Below are 13,794 nucleotides of genomic sequence, written 5' to 3' on the forward strand. Positions count from 1 at the left end.
TTTTTTGTCATGCGCGATGTGTTAAAGGTTGTCCAAGACACAGCTCTTGAAGATGCTGATAAATTACTAAGTTATTTCACAGTTCAGAGCCAGAAGTGTGCATTCATCAATTTTTTGTTGCATTTGAACAATTTGGAATCAGACAGCACTACTGGGGCAACTGTCTCTTCCCAGTTTTGAGGTCTGGACAAAAGTAGCAACACATTTCCTAATTTTGATGCGGACCGGTCATGTCTTGTGGTACAGCACTGGCCTGAGTTCTTCCACTGGCTAAACCTTCTCAGGGCTTGGGCTCTTTTTGCTGAGAGTAGCTCTGCTTTATATTCCCTCTTTCAATTTAAAAAAAAAAAAGAAATCAGCAAGCAGGAGCTCTTTGTTACAGTTTCATGGAGACAACGCTCATTCAGCACGGCTTAGCAGCCCTTTCTGAGCTGGGGGGGAAGAGGGAGCTCTCAGCCCTTCCCCTGGTCCCTTTGGTCTCTTGGTGCCTGAAGCCCCAGAAATACGGGCATCCCCAGAAATACGGGCATCACATTCACTTCATGAAACTTTTGGAGAAAGTGGCGGTCTCTTTACAAAGCTGGGACCCTGAGGCCTGAGTTTGTCCCACTCAGCTTCAAGCTCCTCAGTCGAGGGCTGCGTTGCTGTAGGAGATGGAGGGCGAGCGAGGCACATCCAGAGGGCAGTTGACCTAGTGCTGAGTTTGGACACCAAAGGCAGAGGTTTGTCCTTCAGTCAGAAATACAAGAGGATGAATGGGGCTGCTGGAGACAACGGCCACGTGTTCAGCTGTGGGAAGGGGACGGTACTACCACACTGGTGTGCAGTTTGTTAGGGTCCATGCTTGGCTATCCAAATCACCCCAAACCAATCGTTTTGTGAATCCCGTATTACTAAGCCCATCTGAGAGATGTCCTGCCAATGTGAAGTGCTAGGGGAGATTTTACTATGGCCTAATTAGAGAGGACATAAAAAATCTGAAAGACTTTACTGATGGCTGCTACTGGGAGCCTGCCTGGCTTCTCTGCTTGCCCCGACCTCTACCCCACCACTAACTACCAAATCCCCCTCAGACCTGCTTCTTCAGCTGGGACCCTTCAGGTGCCCCAGTTCTAGCTCAGCGTCAGGACTCCCCTTAAACACCTCCTTTACTCAAACTTTCAAAAACTCCTGGAAAGCTACACTTCGGAGAATCCAAAGCAATGGGCTACGCCCAGGGAAATGATGTTGTCATTCATTTTGCCCAGTCCCCTTAAAAAAATCTCTCTCTGTGAGAGGCTAATTCCATAAGAATCTGAAATTTCAAACTATGTCTCCACAGAGGGGTAACCTTGAAAAACCTTTTATACCTGGTCTTTGTTTTTTCTTTATTTTTGCTGTGCCTGGCCTGGGTTTGATTGTCTGTCTGTATCTATAGCTAAGCTAGGGCTTTAAGGAAGCGTTACTAAAACTGGCAAAAAAATATTCCTGCTACATTTAGTGTGGGCTAAGGACCTAATGCCTTCGGTAGCCTTGAGAGACACTTGCTTTGAAAGATGCGTTTTAGTAAATCAGAGGGCTGTAGTGTGGTGGAGGAACAGAACTGTACAGAATTACACCCGTCGTGCAAAACTACAGAAGCCAAGAGATGTACTGGCAGAAGCATCAAAAATATCTGTTATTAGGTCAGACAAAGTGAAATAGCAGCCCAGGAGGGTTCCCGTCACTGCCTCTCCTGTGACGGGGTGGGAAATGTACTTAAAGGAGAGCAGAGGCACAGGGCCTCTCATCCTGGGGTGATGGAGGCCGGGAAGGACTCCTGGAGACTGGGAATGAAACATTATTTTCCCTTGTGTGTCTCCCTTGGGCAAGGGTCTCACCAGGGTTTGAGCCTGGCCGTTTGCACACCTTCTGGCACAGCTGATATAGATCTGTGTACCCCTCCTCGAACTCCTGTTCTTTCTGAAATACCCATTTCTGGCATTTCTTTGCTTATCACCAGTGCTAAATTTCCTGCCAGCATGGTCTGGAGTGGCTTGTTTTGGGGCTGTTGACTGCAAGACACACCAGTCTTCTACTGCTCTTCTAGCCATCGCCACTGGAATTTGTATGGCCTCACTTTCTCCTTTCCTGGAGGATTAATTGTATCAACGCCTGAAGCAAAACTGGGTAATTTGCTTAACTGAGGAATTACCTTAAGGATGCATTTAGTGCAAATCTCTATGGCATTTTAAGTGCATTTCAGGGAGGAACGGTCAATTGACTTGGATGGATGATTTATGTTTTACCAGCAGAGATTAAGGCATGCAGCAACCTAAAAGTTAACCCCCACAAGACGACTCTGCCTGACTTGTCCTGAACGTAGGGTGCTTAGTCTCCTAGTGCTGTATCTCTGTTGGGAGAAACAGACATTGCAGGTGTAAATTGGAGGAGTTGAGGGCCTCCTGGTATGCACTGACCACCTCTCTTGGATGGTACCTGCTTAATATCTGGCAGACAGGAGAAGTCCTTTAATTTGTGACAGGGTAGTGATCTTTCCAGGTGTGAAAAAGGGGCAAAAACCCCCCTGTAAATTTCTCTTAAAAGATTAGAAAAAGAATAATTAAAACAGCTTCTCCTGTGCTGGCAGGAGAAGCCAGCGAATAGAGAATTTACTATTCAAGTCTGGTGCGAATGCTTTACTTTGTAAGGACTTTTCTTAAATGGGAAATGAAATCATGGACAATAAAAAGTAAATTACGGTTTAGATTTAGTACAAAGTGGCCTTTATGGTTGCCAGCTCATAAAAGTGGTGGGTGAAACACCCCTCTGCACAGAAGGGCAGTCTTGTACCACCAATAAATTCCATTTAGCCTCTGTTTTGAGGACCAGTGTGATATACATATGTGCTTTTCATTTTGCGAGCCTCCGTATGCCAGAAAGACTAATTCTTGGCATGTTGTGAAGGAAAAGAAATCAAAGTCTAAGGCTTTTCGGCCGTCAGGGGACACGATGTTCATGTGCCCTCTTCCTCCTGGCAGCATCCCCGGCCGGGCCAGCCCAGTTGTCACGTATGTGACTCGTGTGCATTGTGCTGGCAAATGGGTTTGATCTCAGCTTGCTGCCAGCCTGCTCTTGTCCTCGTTCCATTGCTGGCAGTGGGTCGGGGCGCTCTGCCAACCTGGGCTGGAGGAGCGGCCAGCCCTCGGCTGCACAGAGTGCGGTCGTGAAGAGCGTCTTAAAAATTGAAGGGAAGTCACTGCCATGGGGGAGCAGGACCTCGCTTGCATAAACCCTCTCTCTTTCTGGATAGCTCTGCAACTTTCTGAAGGCGGGTCCTTAGGATATGCCTTTAGAGGTCCTCCACAGTAAGTTTTAACTTGAATGCGTGGTTACAATGCTAAGCTAAACTGGTGTATGGGAGAGCGGTGCTGTAAGATTTCTCTGTCTGTCACAGCTTTGCTACTACACCCAAGGCAGCAACCCTGCTCTCACTTCTCTGAAACAATGTTTGTCATGCACAAACTTTGCGCAGAAGCCGCTATTACTGTAAACACAATCATGTCCCATTAGTGGGATTCAGTGGCATTGGCTGCTTCTTACTGCTCCGTTTCACATCGCGTTGTAAAATAAACTCTTCCTAAGACTTTAAATGTGAGCTGCGGCGCCTGCCTCTTGTCTGTGTGCCCCGGGATTTGGAGTGGGACAGATGTCCCAGGAGGACCTGAATTGTCCCAGCAAGGTGTTGAGTCTCTCTGGCTTACATTGCCCTCAGGAGAGGTCCTCAGGGCCTTTCAGTGTCGAGCTTTTCTGAGCTCTTACACTTGTTGCATGTTCATCTGCAGTAATTAAGAACCCCTTGAAACGGTGTATCTTTACAACAATAGCACATACAGTGTATGGCCAAAGCGCAAATGGCTTCAGAGGAGGTTAAATCACTACTTTTCCAATATTAATATTAATGAGGCTGAACATTTGCATTTGCAGTAAATCCTCTTGTAACATCAATGTCCTTTGAGGATTTTTCTGCAGGTGAATGAAGCATTCCCCTCCTTCACTCACTACTTCTACTAACGGCATCACTCAATGCAGCAATAGATCAACAGTTCACATTAATCTGTGAAAAGGCAGAGCTTAGAACAAGCGCTTTTTGACATAATTAAAGCTGACACTGCCTACCACCATTCCTGGAAGAAGTACTAGCGGGGTTTCATTAGAATAAGTAAATACAAATAGAGTTCACCCTGAACAGTTGTCTTTGTTACAAACAAAACCCATTAGTTAGCAAGGAGAGTCTGGAGCAGGGCTGAATTCACACGATCTCAAAGCCCTTCTCATATTTAATTTATAAACTGATGATTAATTCAGCGTTTAGCTAATTCACTTGCAGTGATTAATTTAATTCATGTCTTCAGGCTAATGTTTAAGAAAGGAAAAAAGCCCAGCTCAGACAGATGCACATCAATGTCCTTGTGATTAAAAAATGATAATATAATGCCCTGAAGAGAAAAGGAAAAAAGAAAGATCGAGGGAATCAGTAGCGTGATCAGTTGTAAGTTCTTGCCTAAGATGTAGCCACATTTTTTAGCTGTCATGTTTAAATGTGTCGGTTACTCTAATGATCAATGGTTTGAAAGATGAATCTAAGGGTCTTTCACTGTAGCTTTCCACTGTGTATTTTGAGAATGACGCTGCTTTAGAGCAGTCCTCCAGTTCTGCTTTTCTCTCACTTGTTTTGCCAGCTGCCTGCCAGCCCTCCTCCCTTTCAGAAACATCTTTGTCATGCCTCACCAAATTCTTTGATGAGAGAGCTTGGTACTTCTTAAATCCAGGCTGGTTTTTCCTATTTCCAGCAGGACTTTCCTCATCTTTTGATGCAACATGAAATGAGGATGATTTGGGGGACTTCTCTGTATTAGACGAACTGGTCTCTTTTGGGACAGTATTGCTTTTACAATTTATGCCATTACTTGGCAATGGAGCTTGGTAGCTCTTGAAGTCGCCCACAGGGCCTTCCTTTCCTAAGCCATCATTGCCGTGCTTCTCTGTTTGAGCTGAAGAGTGCAGCTGGTATTTCTCTCTTCTCTCAGGTCCACTCTTCTTTTCTGGACTACCAGTTTTATACGTTGTTTTTTCATCAGGTAGTGGTGGCGATTCTTTCTTTTTGGCTGTGGCGTTCTTTTCTTGAGGCTTCACCAACAAATTTGAAGGTGGGGACTGGCACATCCCAGAACCTGGATCTTTGCTTTTATCTTTTACAGCACTTACATCAGGCTTTGTAAAACTTTCAGATACAGTTTGTTGTTTTTTTCCTCCTGGAATATTTTTCTCAGGCTTCGCTGATTTACTCAAAGGTGGTAACTGGTGGTTCCTAGAACGCTGGTGTTTATCGTCCTCTTTTACAGCCTTTGCTTCAGGTGACCTGATGTCCTCTGCTACCAGTGTCTTTTGCCTCCTGTCTCCTGAAGTATTTTTTTCTTGGGACTTCACCACTTTCTTTGAAGAAGGTGACTTCTCAGAATTTGGATCGCCGTCTTTTTCTTTTACAGCATTAGCACCAGGCTTCTTAAAATCTGCAGAAGCTGATGTGCGATGCTTTTGTTCTGGAGTATTTTTTTCTTGAGGCTTAACCAATGTTTCTGAAGATACTGATCGGTACTTCCTGGAACTTGGAAATTCGTTCTTCTCTTTTGCAGCATTCATATCAGGCATCGTAAAATCTTCACATCTCGTTTGCTGCTTTTCTCCTCCTGGAATGTCTTCCTCACACTTTGCTGATTTTCTTGAAGGAGGTAGCTGGTACTTCCCAGAATGCTGGTGTTTATTATCCTCTTTTGCAGCCTTTGTTTCAGGTGACCTGGTGTCCTCTGCTGCTGGTGTCTTTTGCTTCCTCTCTCCTGAAGAGTTTCTTCCTTGAGGCTTCAGCGCTTTGTTTGAAGAAGGTGACTGGGGCTTCTCAGAGGTATGTTTAGTCTTTTTTTTGTCCGACTTAGTTTCAGGCTTTACAAAGCCACCTGGTGACATCTGTTTCTGTATCTCTAGAGGGGAGGATTTCTTGTCTTGCTTCACCAATGGATTTGATAATGGTATTCGACTTCTAGAATCACACGAAGTATTCCTCTCTCCTTCACAACTCTTTTTATGCTGCACTGGTTCATTTTTCAAATTATGAGGGGTATTCTCCTCATCAGTGGTCTTATTGTCCTGCCTTGATGTATTTCTTGGTGGCATTGAATAATTATTGAAGTTTGAGGTGATGTTTTTTCCCCCTGCATTGTCATTTGCATGTTTCATTGGTTCATTGGTTGAGGACAGGTGGTGTTTCCCATTATTGCAGCAGATGTTTTCATCTACTGTCATATCATGTTCATGTTTCACAAAATCTCTTGAAGGTGTTAGAAGCTTCAAACTCTGCCCAGTATTTTTCACTCCTTGAATGTTGGTATCATGCTCTGATGAAGGTAACTGGGATGTTTGAGGTCTATGAGCATTATTCTCATTTGAAGAGTTATTATCATGATCCAGTGTATCACTTGGTGTGAATACTTGTTCCTCCTCAGATTTATGCAAGACATTTCTCTCTTCTCTCTCCTCTGTCTCCATCCTATCATTCTCATGCTTCATGTCATCATCTGATGACAAGAGTTTATCCTTTGTATGTTTGGAGACCTTATTACTACCTTTTGCATGCTTCTTTTGGTCTGACACCAATTCAGTTGATGAAGGAAACAGGTTCTCTTCCAGCATATCACTTCCTTGCTTCATGGTATCATCTGAAGTTGGTGTTCGGTTCTTCTCCAAGGATAATAGGGGCTTTCTTGCTAGCACGGTTTTATTTTCATGTTTTCCTGGCTTCTTGGTTAAAAGTGAAAGACAGTTCTCAAATCTCTGACATATGTTTGTCTCTTCAGCTGTAGAGTTTTCATTTTCTGTTGCATCATTTGGGGACAGCACTTGGTTCTTAAAATCACATGAAGTTTTCTTCTCCACCGTCGTATCGCTCCCACAATTTGTCAACTCATCTGAAGAGGGTGGTGGATGCTTCTCACAGCCATGGCTGGCACGCTTATCTCCCACACCACCAGCTTCCTCTCTCACCAGATCAATAGGTGGAAGGGCTGGGGGATTTCCAAGAGTGTGATGGATTCTTTGTCCTGCAATCCCACTCATTGGTGTTGGTAAAGGGGTTGATGAGGGTGACTGCCATGCCTCAGAGTCAGGCCAGGGCATCTCATCTGCAGTGGCGTCTTCACGCTCAATGAAAGATTTGGATAGCTTGTGACAGGTCTCCAGGTCAGTCAAGGTAGTCCTGTGCAGGGCTCGATTGTTTGCATGATTCATCATTTCATTTGATGAACATAATTTGTCCTTTCCAAAATCTTCCGCCATGTAGGAACTGTGCTTCACAAGGTCGGCTGGCAAAGGACTTCGTGTCTTTTCCAAATCAGAAGAGATGTGCTCTTCTTCTGCAGCACCAGGCTTCTGCTCCTGGTGCTCATTTGGAAGCGTGGGTTTGGTCTGATTTACATCTGGATTTGATATGTCAGCATTGGAATTACCAAAATTATTTTGTGGGCTGGGCATTTGAGGAGGCTGTGGCTGCTTGGTTTTGGATTCGTTTTGCATTTGGCTGTTGGGTGTTTTATTCTCCTCTTCCTTTTCAGTTGGGACATCACTATCATTTTTGTTATAAGTAGAGGATATTTTGTCTTCACTGTGATATTTCGCTCCTTCTTTGGCTTCCTCAGTACATCTGCCTCTTAAACCTGGTGCCTCTTTTTGAACTATTGGTGGCCTTTTGCCAGAAGCTGGTGTTAGGAGAGTTATCTGTTGATCCTCCATTGGAGGCTCAACTTCACAAGATGCTTGAACTTCTGGAGAGTGAAATAGCAGAATGTTTTCCAGTGCTTTCTGCTCCAGAAAACACATTTGGCCTGCAAAGAAAGGATCCTTTTTTGGCTCTGTGAGCTCTGTGTCAGCTTCCTCTGAACTGTATACGTACATAGTTATTTCAGGAATCTCACCTGTTTTAGTATCCTGAGGACTTTGTTCATGGGATCCTTCAACTGTGCTAGAGTAAGGCGAGTTGGAAGGTGGGCTGTCTTCCGTAACATGTTGCACAGCACTGGTAATCCCCAATAGTGAATATGTCTCAGGCCCAGCTGACATGTTATTCCTGTCACAGTCTAGACTACGTTCAGACAAGGGAGGAATACAGTCTGCAAGAGCTTTGTTTTTACGGGTAGTAGAAGAGCTATCTAGATTAAGATTAAAGTCGGGTCCTTGCTTTGTGGAATCTATTTTAGCCTCAGCATGGTCCTTTCCATCAGACATGGCTTTGGGTGTCACCAGTAACTCTTCTTTGTCCTCCCTGTCCTGTGCTGCATTTGCTGGTGTTTTGTTCTCACCAGGCTTTCTGTCGGACCCCCCCTTTTCTTTCAACGGTGTGTCATGACCAAAAGGTTGTTTTACGGCGTTATTTTTCGACCAGCTCCAAGGATGGTTAACTTCGGTAGCGATGCTGAGTCTGGGCACCGGGACCGTGGAGCACACTAAATATTGGGACTCTGGACTGTTTATATCTGTGGCTGTCATTGCTGCCGTGCGCAGTACTCTGACCTCTGGCTTACGAATAGTTTTTCTGCTCAGGAAGTTTTTAGTCTTTTTTTCACCTTTGCGCAAGAGTGATGCTTTGACCTCTGCGGCTGAGCAGAGGGTGCTTTGTTCAAACTGCTCCTTCAGTTTGGACAGGACTGAACTCCTGTTGACTATTTTCGGCAAACTGCTGTTTGGCCCCTTCTTTTTCCAGCTGGGAGACTTCTCCTTGGCTTCTTTTTCTTCGGCAGCTAAAAATTTCTTCAGGATGTCCTTCACTGTGTTTTTCCCACTCACGCTGCTCCACTTGGCCCTCTCGCTGGGCGCTGTGTCTGCATCCTCCTCTGCTGCTTTTCCATCTCCTTTCCTGTCTCTGCTTCTGTCCAGCTTGTTACCAGCCCTGCTCACCCACAGCTTCTCTTTAATGACCAGTTTGCCGACTTCTCTTCTTTTCTTGGTGTACGGCTCGCGATTGCTGTTTAGAAACCTGGACCGCAAGAGCTGAAATCTGGTCGGATGCTGGCCCCTGTTTGGATCTGGACATGGCTGGTTATAACTCACCTTGTTTTCTTTACCTTCTGCCCATTTTGTCCTCTTGCTGCTGAGCTGCGGATCGCCGGCTGCAAGCTCAGTGACGTACAGCAGCAGGCTGCTGAGAACAGCAAAAGCCCCTTGCTCTGTTGCCATCCTATTGAGCTTCTTCTTCAGCACCAAAGGGTCTATCAGCATCTTATCATCTCCGCAAAAGCGTGTGCTTTTGGTGCTGCGCAAGAGAAAACACGAATATTCTTTTCAAGTCACCAACATTGCCGCTACCTCCTTATTTTGCTTTAATGGCATGCTGCCGCGCGTAAAATGGAAAAAAATACTTTAATTTAGAACTTCTCAAGAGAGTTGTCATTAGTGGCCTGTTAAAAAGCATGCAAAGTGCTTTACAAGCTTCGTGAGGCATGGTGTGGCAGAAGCGTGCAGGACTTCACATGGTCCCACACAGCACCGTCGGCTCTTTCTTCTGTGTTTTGTAGCCAGTGGAAGCACTTAGGGGAGCAAGCAATGCTAGTCGGGGTGACCACATCTCCTCTGTGCCACTCCTCACTCATTTAGCATTACCGTGTCCTAATGCGAGGGCAACATCGAAGGTGTTTTCCTCTCCTGCTAGGTAAAGTGTAGGCAAAGGTAGGCAAAGATAAATATGATGAGAACGCAGTTAGCAGGAAAACATGGTTCTGCCTCTGGGTTATAAAAACAGACTCAAACCATTAAAACAAAATATCAAGGCTGAGGAGCACAAATATGCCACTGATGATAGTTTTTGCTATTGGTACAGGTTAGAAGTCAGTAGGTACCTCTCCAGAATTAAAAAAACCCACAGGATTTGCATGATTTGCTTTTAGATAGCGTTCAAATCGCACATCAGGACTATGCTCTTAAATCTGCTTTGTGAAGCATAGCACCACCACAACAACCCTGGCAATGTCCCTTGACTACACCCCCCTTTAATCTGGAGCAAGAAGGCTGGTATGTTGGACCTACACGAGTTTGAAGAATCAGGCCCTTGGACAGCTGGGGATTTAGGCAATGCTTTAATTGGTGTGGATCAGTTACTAAATAAAATACTGAACTCAGCACAAAAGCTGGAACATGAAGTCAATAACAATAGGTGGGGCTAGGAGGGAAAAATCCCAGAGGTGTCGGCTTTCTGACACCACGAAAAGCTGGAAGGTTACTTCACCGTGCAGTGAAGTAGCTTCATGCACAGAATGCAGCCTGCATACCAGGAGGGGATTACTTTTTATGAGCAGAAGTGGAATAAAAAATTCTTTAAATTAAGCCCACATGTAGAAAATGAAGAAAGGCTGCAAAGAGGCTCATCCTTCAGGGAGTGTCAGCCTCGAAAGGCTGGGGAAGGCCCAGCTGTGCCCCAGCAGCTGGTACCGCATGGACTCTGAAAGAAATTGGACCCGGCCCCCCACCGCGATATTACGGGGGCTGTTTGCAAAGTGGGGGGCTGGTCCTCGTCCAGTCGGGTAGTGACATTTGGATTCCACTTGGCTGCATTTCATGTGCACATATTGAAAATTACATCCCTCAGCAGTGGGATGAAGTTGCCATCTTGAATGGAAGAAGGTCTATTTATAATGGCTTTGTAGATATTTTTAAAGGCCAATAAAAGAAAAAAGTGTGACAACTGGCCCATGTCTAATGTGACAAACAATACTTCGTAGGTTTTGATTGGGAATAACCACATTTCAGCATAGCACAGGTGCACGCTCCCACGAGCACAATGTGGTAACATCTACTCTTTCCCTTACTGAATTGACCACAGCCAAGGAAGCAAGGCTCCTGTGTTACACCAAGATCTCCGTTTGTCACAACTATGGGAATTTTCAGAATAAAAAAAAAAAAACAGAATTCAGGATATAATTGAGGCTAAAAACATCCTGGTTCACTCTCCCTCCTATAGCCAGTCTGCTGATATTTTGACTGAAACCTTGCCGTGGCAGAAGATTGTTCCTCTCCTCCCTAAGAAGTGCCTGGTGTATTCAGAAACACATGTAGGGCCATCAACCATCATGATTTAGGGTCGTCTCTGATCTCTCAGAACAGCAGTGGAACCAGATGCCCTGCTTACCTCTCCCTTCCGGACTACTTTGGACACAGTAAATGGCCACAGTAAAATATACACTAGTTTTGCTTTCAGTGAGGTCAGCATAGCCAAACTACTATTGATTGTGAAGGGCAGAAGATCAGACCCTCTTTACTAGGAGTATTCAAGGTAATTAATCACTTATGAGCTATAAAATTCGAACAGCTTCATTAAAATATTTTACTAGTGACCTCTGTTCGGAGTTTTCCTTTTATGCTTTTGGTAAAATATATGTTAGAGCGTTCTTATAGGATGCCTTCTGACATGTAGCATTTGTGGGAATACTGCGTTGTCTTAAGTACCAAGACATGTTGCATGGGTTGAGTGCTTGATCCGTATTCACCAGCAAGCAGCAGCAGACGAGCAAGCAGCTATGGCACCTTTTTAGGGCATCTGCAGTTCTTCCAAAATGACTGCACCTGCAAACCAGCATCATGACTGTGTAAATCTGAAATGCGTTCTGTGCAAGGGCTGTGGTACAACAACACTAAATTCTGAGACCACCACAGAAAATGTGGGAAGTGATGAGACTGCGTTGTCCCAATGTTTGGAAAACACCGTGCTTCCGCCTTGGGGAAGGAGGGCAAAGGTGGAGGGTTTCTCAGGTTTGGGAGCATGACCACCATTTTCAACAGGCCAAGACATCATCCCTAATATTTCTTCACCACCTTTTTCCAAGTAAAACAGCATCCTGCTCTTAAACTATGTGGCCTATCAATGAAATATAGTCACCTCTACATCAACTACAGATTGTCAACTCTAGTCCCACCTATGGCTGGGAGGAACCGGGCAGGTACCCCCCGAGCACAGGGGGAACCCCACGCCAGCAGAAGTCACTTCCCAGTGGTGTGAATTACACCGGATGACAAGGCAGATATTTGGGTTTCTCCCTGATGCTGTGAAATGGCCTAAAGTGGACTTCAGCCTCCTTGCCCCTCTCCTCCCCTGGAGATGCTCGTTTTCACTGTACTTAATGTGTGTGGTGCTGCATCGGCCTGCTGCTGGTTTCTGGAAGCACCGCTGCATCGTTTTCAGTGTCCAGAGGACAGACCGCTTGGACCGCCAGAGGAGGCAAGGCCACATTCAAAAGTTTCCTGTCTTCTTGGCCCACGAATAATGAAGATGCATAAGACAGGCAGCTTAGTTATTTATTTATAGGTTCTTCGGTGACACTTATCATGGCAGCATCAGAGTGGCAACAGCCTGATATGCTAATGGGCGGCGGTGCAACCCTATCCCGCTAGCTGGCTCGTCCCAGGGAAACCTCTGCAGCGGACACCGCCGTGTTGCGGAGCGGAGGAAAGCCGACGTGCCGTGGCAGAGGGAGAGGAGCCAGCGCTTTCCCCCAGCCCTGCCCGCACTCTCCTGCACCAACACCCTCCTGCACCAACACCCTCCTGCACCAACACACTCCTGCCTTTCCACTCTGTTAGGGGTCCGGAGGCTGCTGAGTAGCAGGGGGTGGTGGCATCCCATGACGTTTGCTAAAAACATGCAGCTGAAGGAGTTTCTGGTTTACTGTCTCTGGTGTGGAGAAGAGAAGTCCCTGTCTCTTGACCCTGAATTACATGTTAAATATCCGACCACCGTTTTGCACAGCCTGGCAACCCAAAGGACTAGCTGCTGCGGGGGCAGTGCTCAGGACAGGGCATGGGCATGGGCAAGAGAGGCAGCACTACAGAGACTTCATCAAAAGACAGGAAAAGAATTGGAAAACACTGTCTGACTCGCAGAAACTGCCAGAGATTGATGGATTGCTCTGACCCACTGTTGGTTGGCTCTGGGGAAACGGCCACGAGCTGGAGCACACAAGATGCTGCATCCCGTAGGTCCCCTCGTCCCCGGGGATCCCCGTCACTACCTGGCTCTGCGTTGTGTTTGGTTCAAAGAGCTGCCCGTAGACAAGGAAGGCAGCCGGGAACAGCTCTGCCTGCTCGGACCAATGCACAGGCCTTCTTAGTGCTGTCAGTGAAATGATGGCCAACACTACGCTCGCCTCAACAATTGCAGAAATGGTGCTTTACGAGTTCAGTCTTTGGGAATCGCCTTTTGAGTTAGATTAACAAACTTGGTCCTCCCCAGCCTGGATAGAAGGTAAAGTGGGAACAGTTATGAACGCTCTTCATTTTTTTGTGACTTTTTTTTCAAAAGGAAGAGGAAAAGCCAAAGTACTAGAGAAAATCCTACCTTATGCAGGATATGTTCTTCTCTCTTCTCTATTGCTGAATTTATTACAGGTATGCTAAAGGCATCCTAAACTAGAAGGAATGTTTTTAGAAAGTCTTGGTATTCTCTTAAATCAAAAGCTACTGACACAAATGCTCCTTTTGGTTCAACGTATCTCCAGAGCAAACAAGAAAGCACCCTGCAAAGCTGCCAAAAGAAAACATGCTAAAACAACAGTGTGTGAAGTAGCTCATAGTACGGAAAACATTTTCATACAGATATTGTCATGCAGGCTGCTATTCATAATGACAAGCATCACCTGCTCCTCCTTCTGCCACATAACATCCCAGTGACGCTTCCAGCAATTGCTTACATGGAAAAAGGGGTGGGAAAGTACTTAGGTATTTTTAGCTATCTTTTTAAAACGC

General features: G+C 45.6%; 1 protein-coding gene across 1 annotated transcript in view; it reads right to left on the reverse strand.

Annotated features, from left to right (window-relative positions):
• Positions 1-365: 365 nt before the first annotated feature.
• The window catches only part of ADPRHL1 (ADP-ribosylhydrolase like 1), a 37,289-nt gene continuing 23,860 nt past the window's right edge, over positions 366-13,794 (reverse strand). The window contains exon 8 of the mRNA XM_009276077.2: positions 366-9,316. Within this exon, the coding sequence (XP_009274352.1) occupies positions 4,543-9,316 (4,774 nt within the window). The 3' untranslated portion in view covers positions 366-4,542. The remainder of the gene's footprint in view (positions 9,317-13,794) is intronic.

Source organism: Aptenodytes forsteri, unplaced genomic scaffold, assembly GCF_000699145.1.
Source record: "Aptenodytes forsteri isolate BGI_AS27 unplaced genomic scaffold, ASM69914v1 Scaffold96, whole genome shotgun sequence".
Taxonomy (NCBI): domain Eukaryota; kingdom Metazoa; phylum Chordata; class Aves; order Sphenisciformes; family Spheniscidae; genus Aptenodytes; species Aptenodytes forsteri.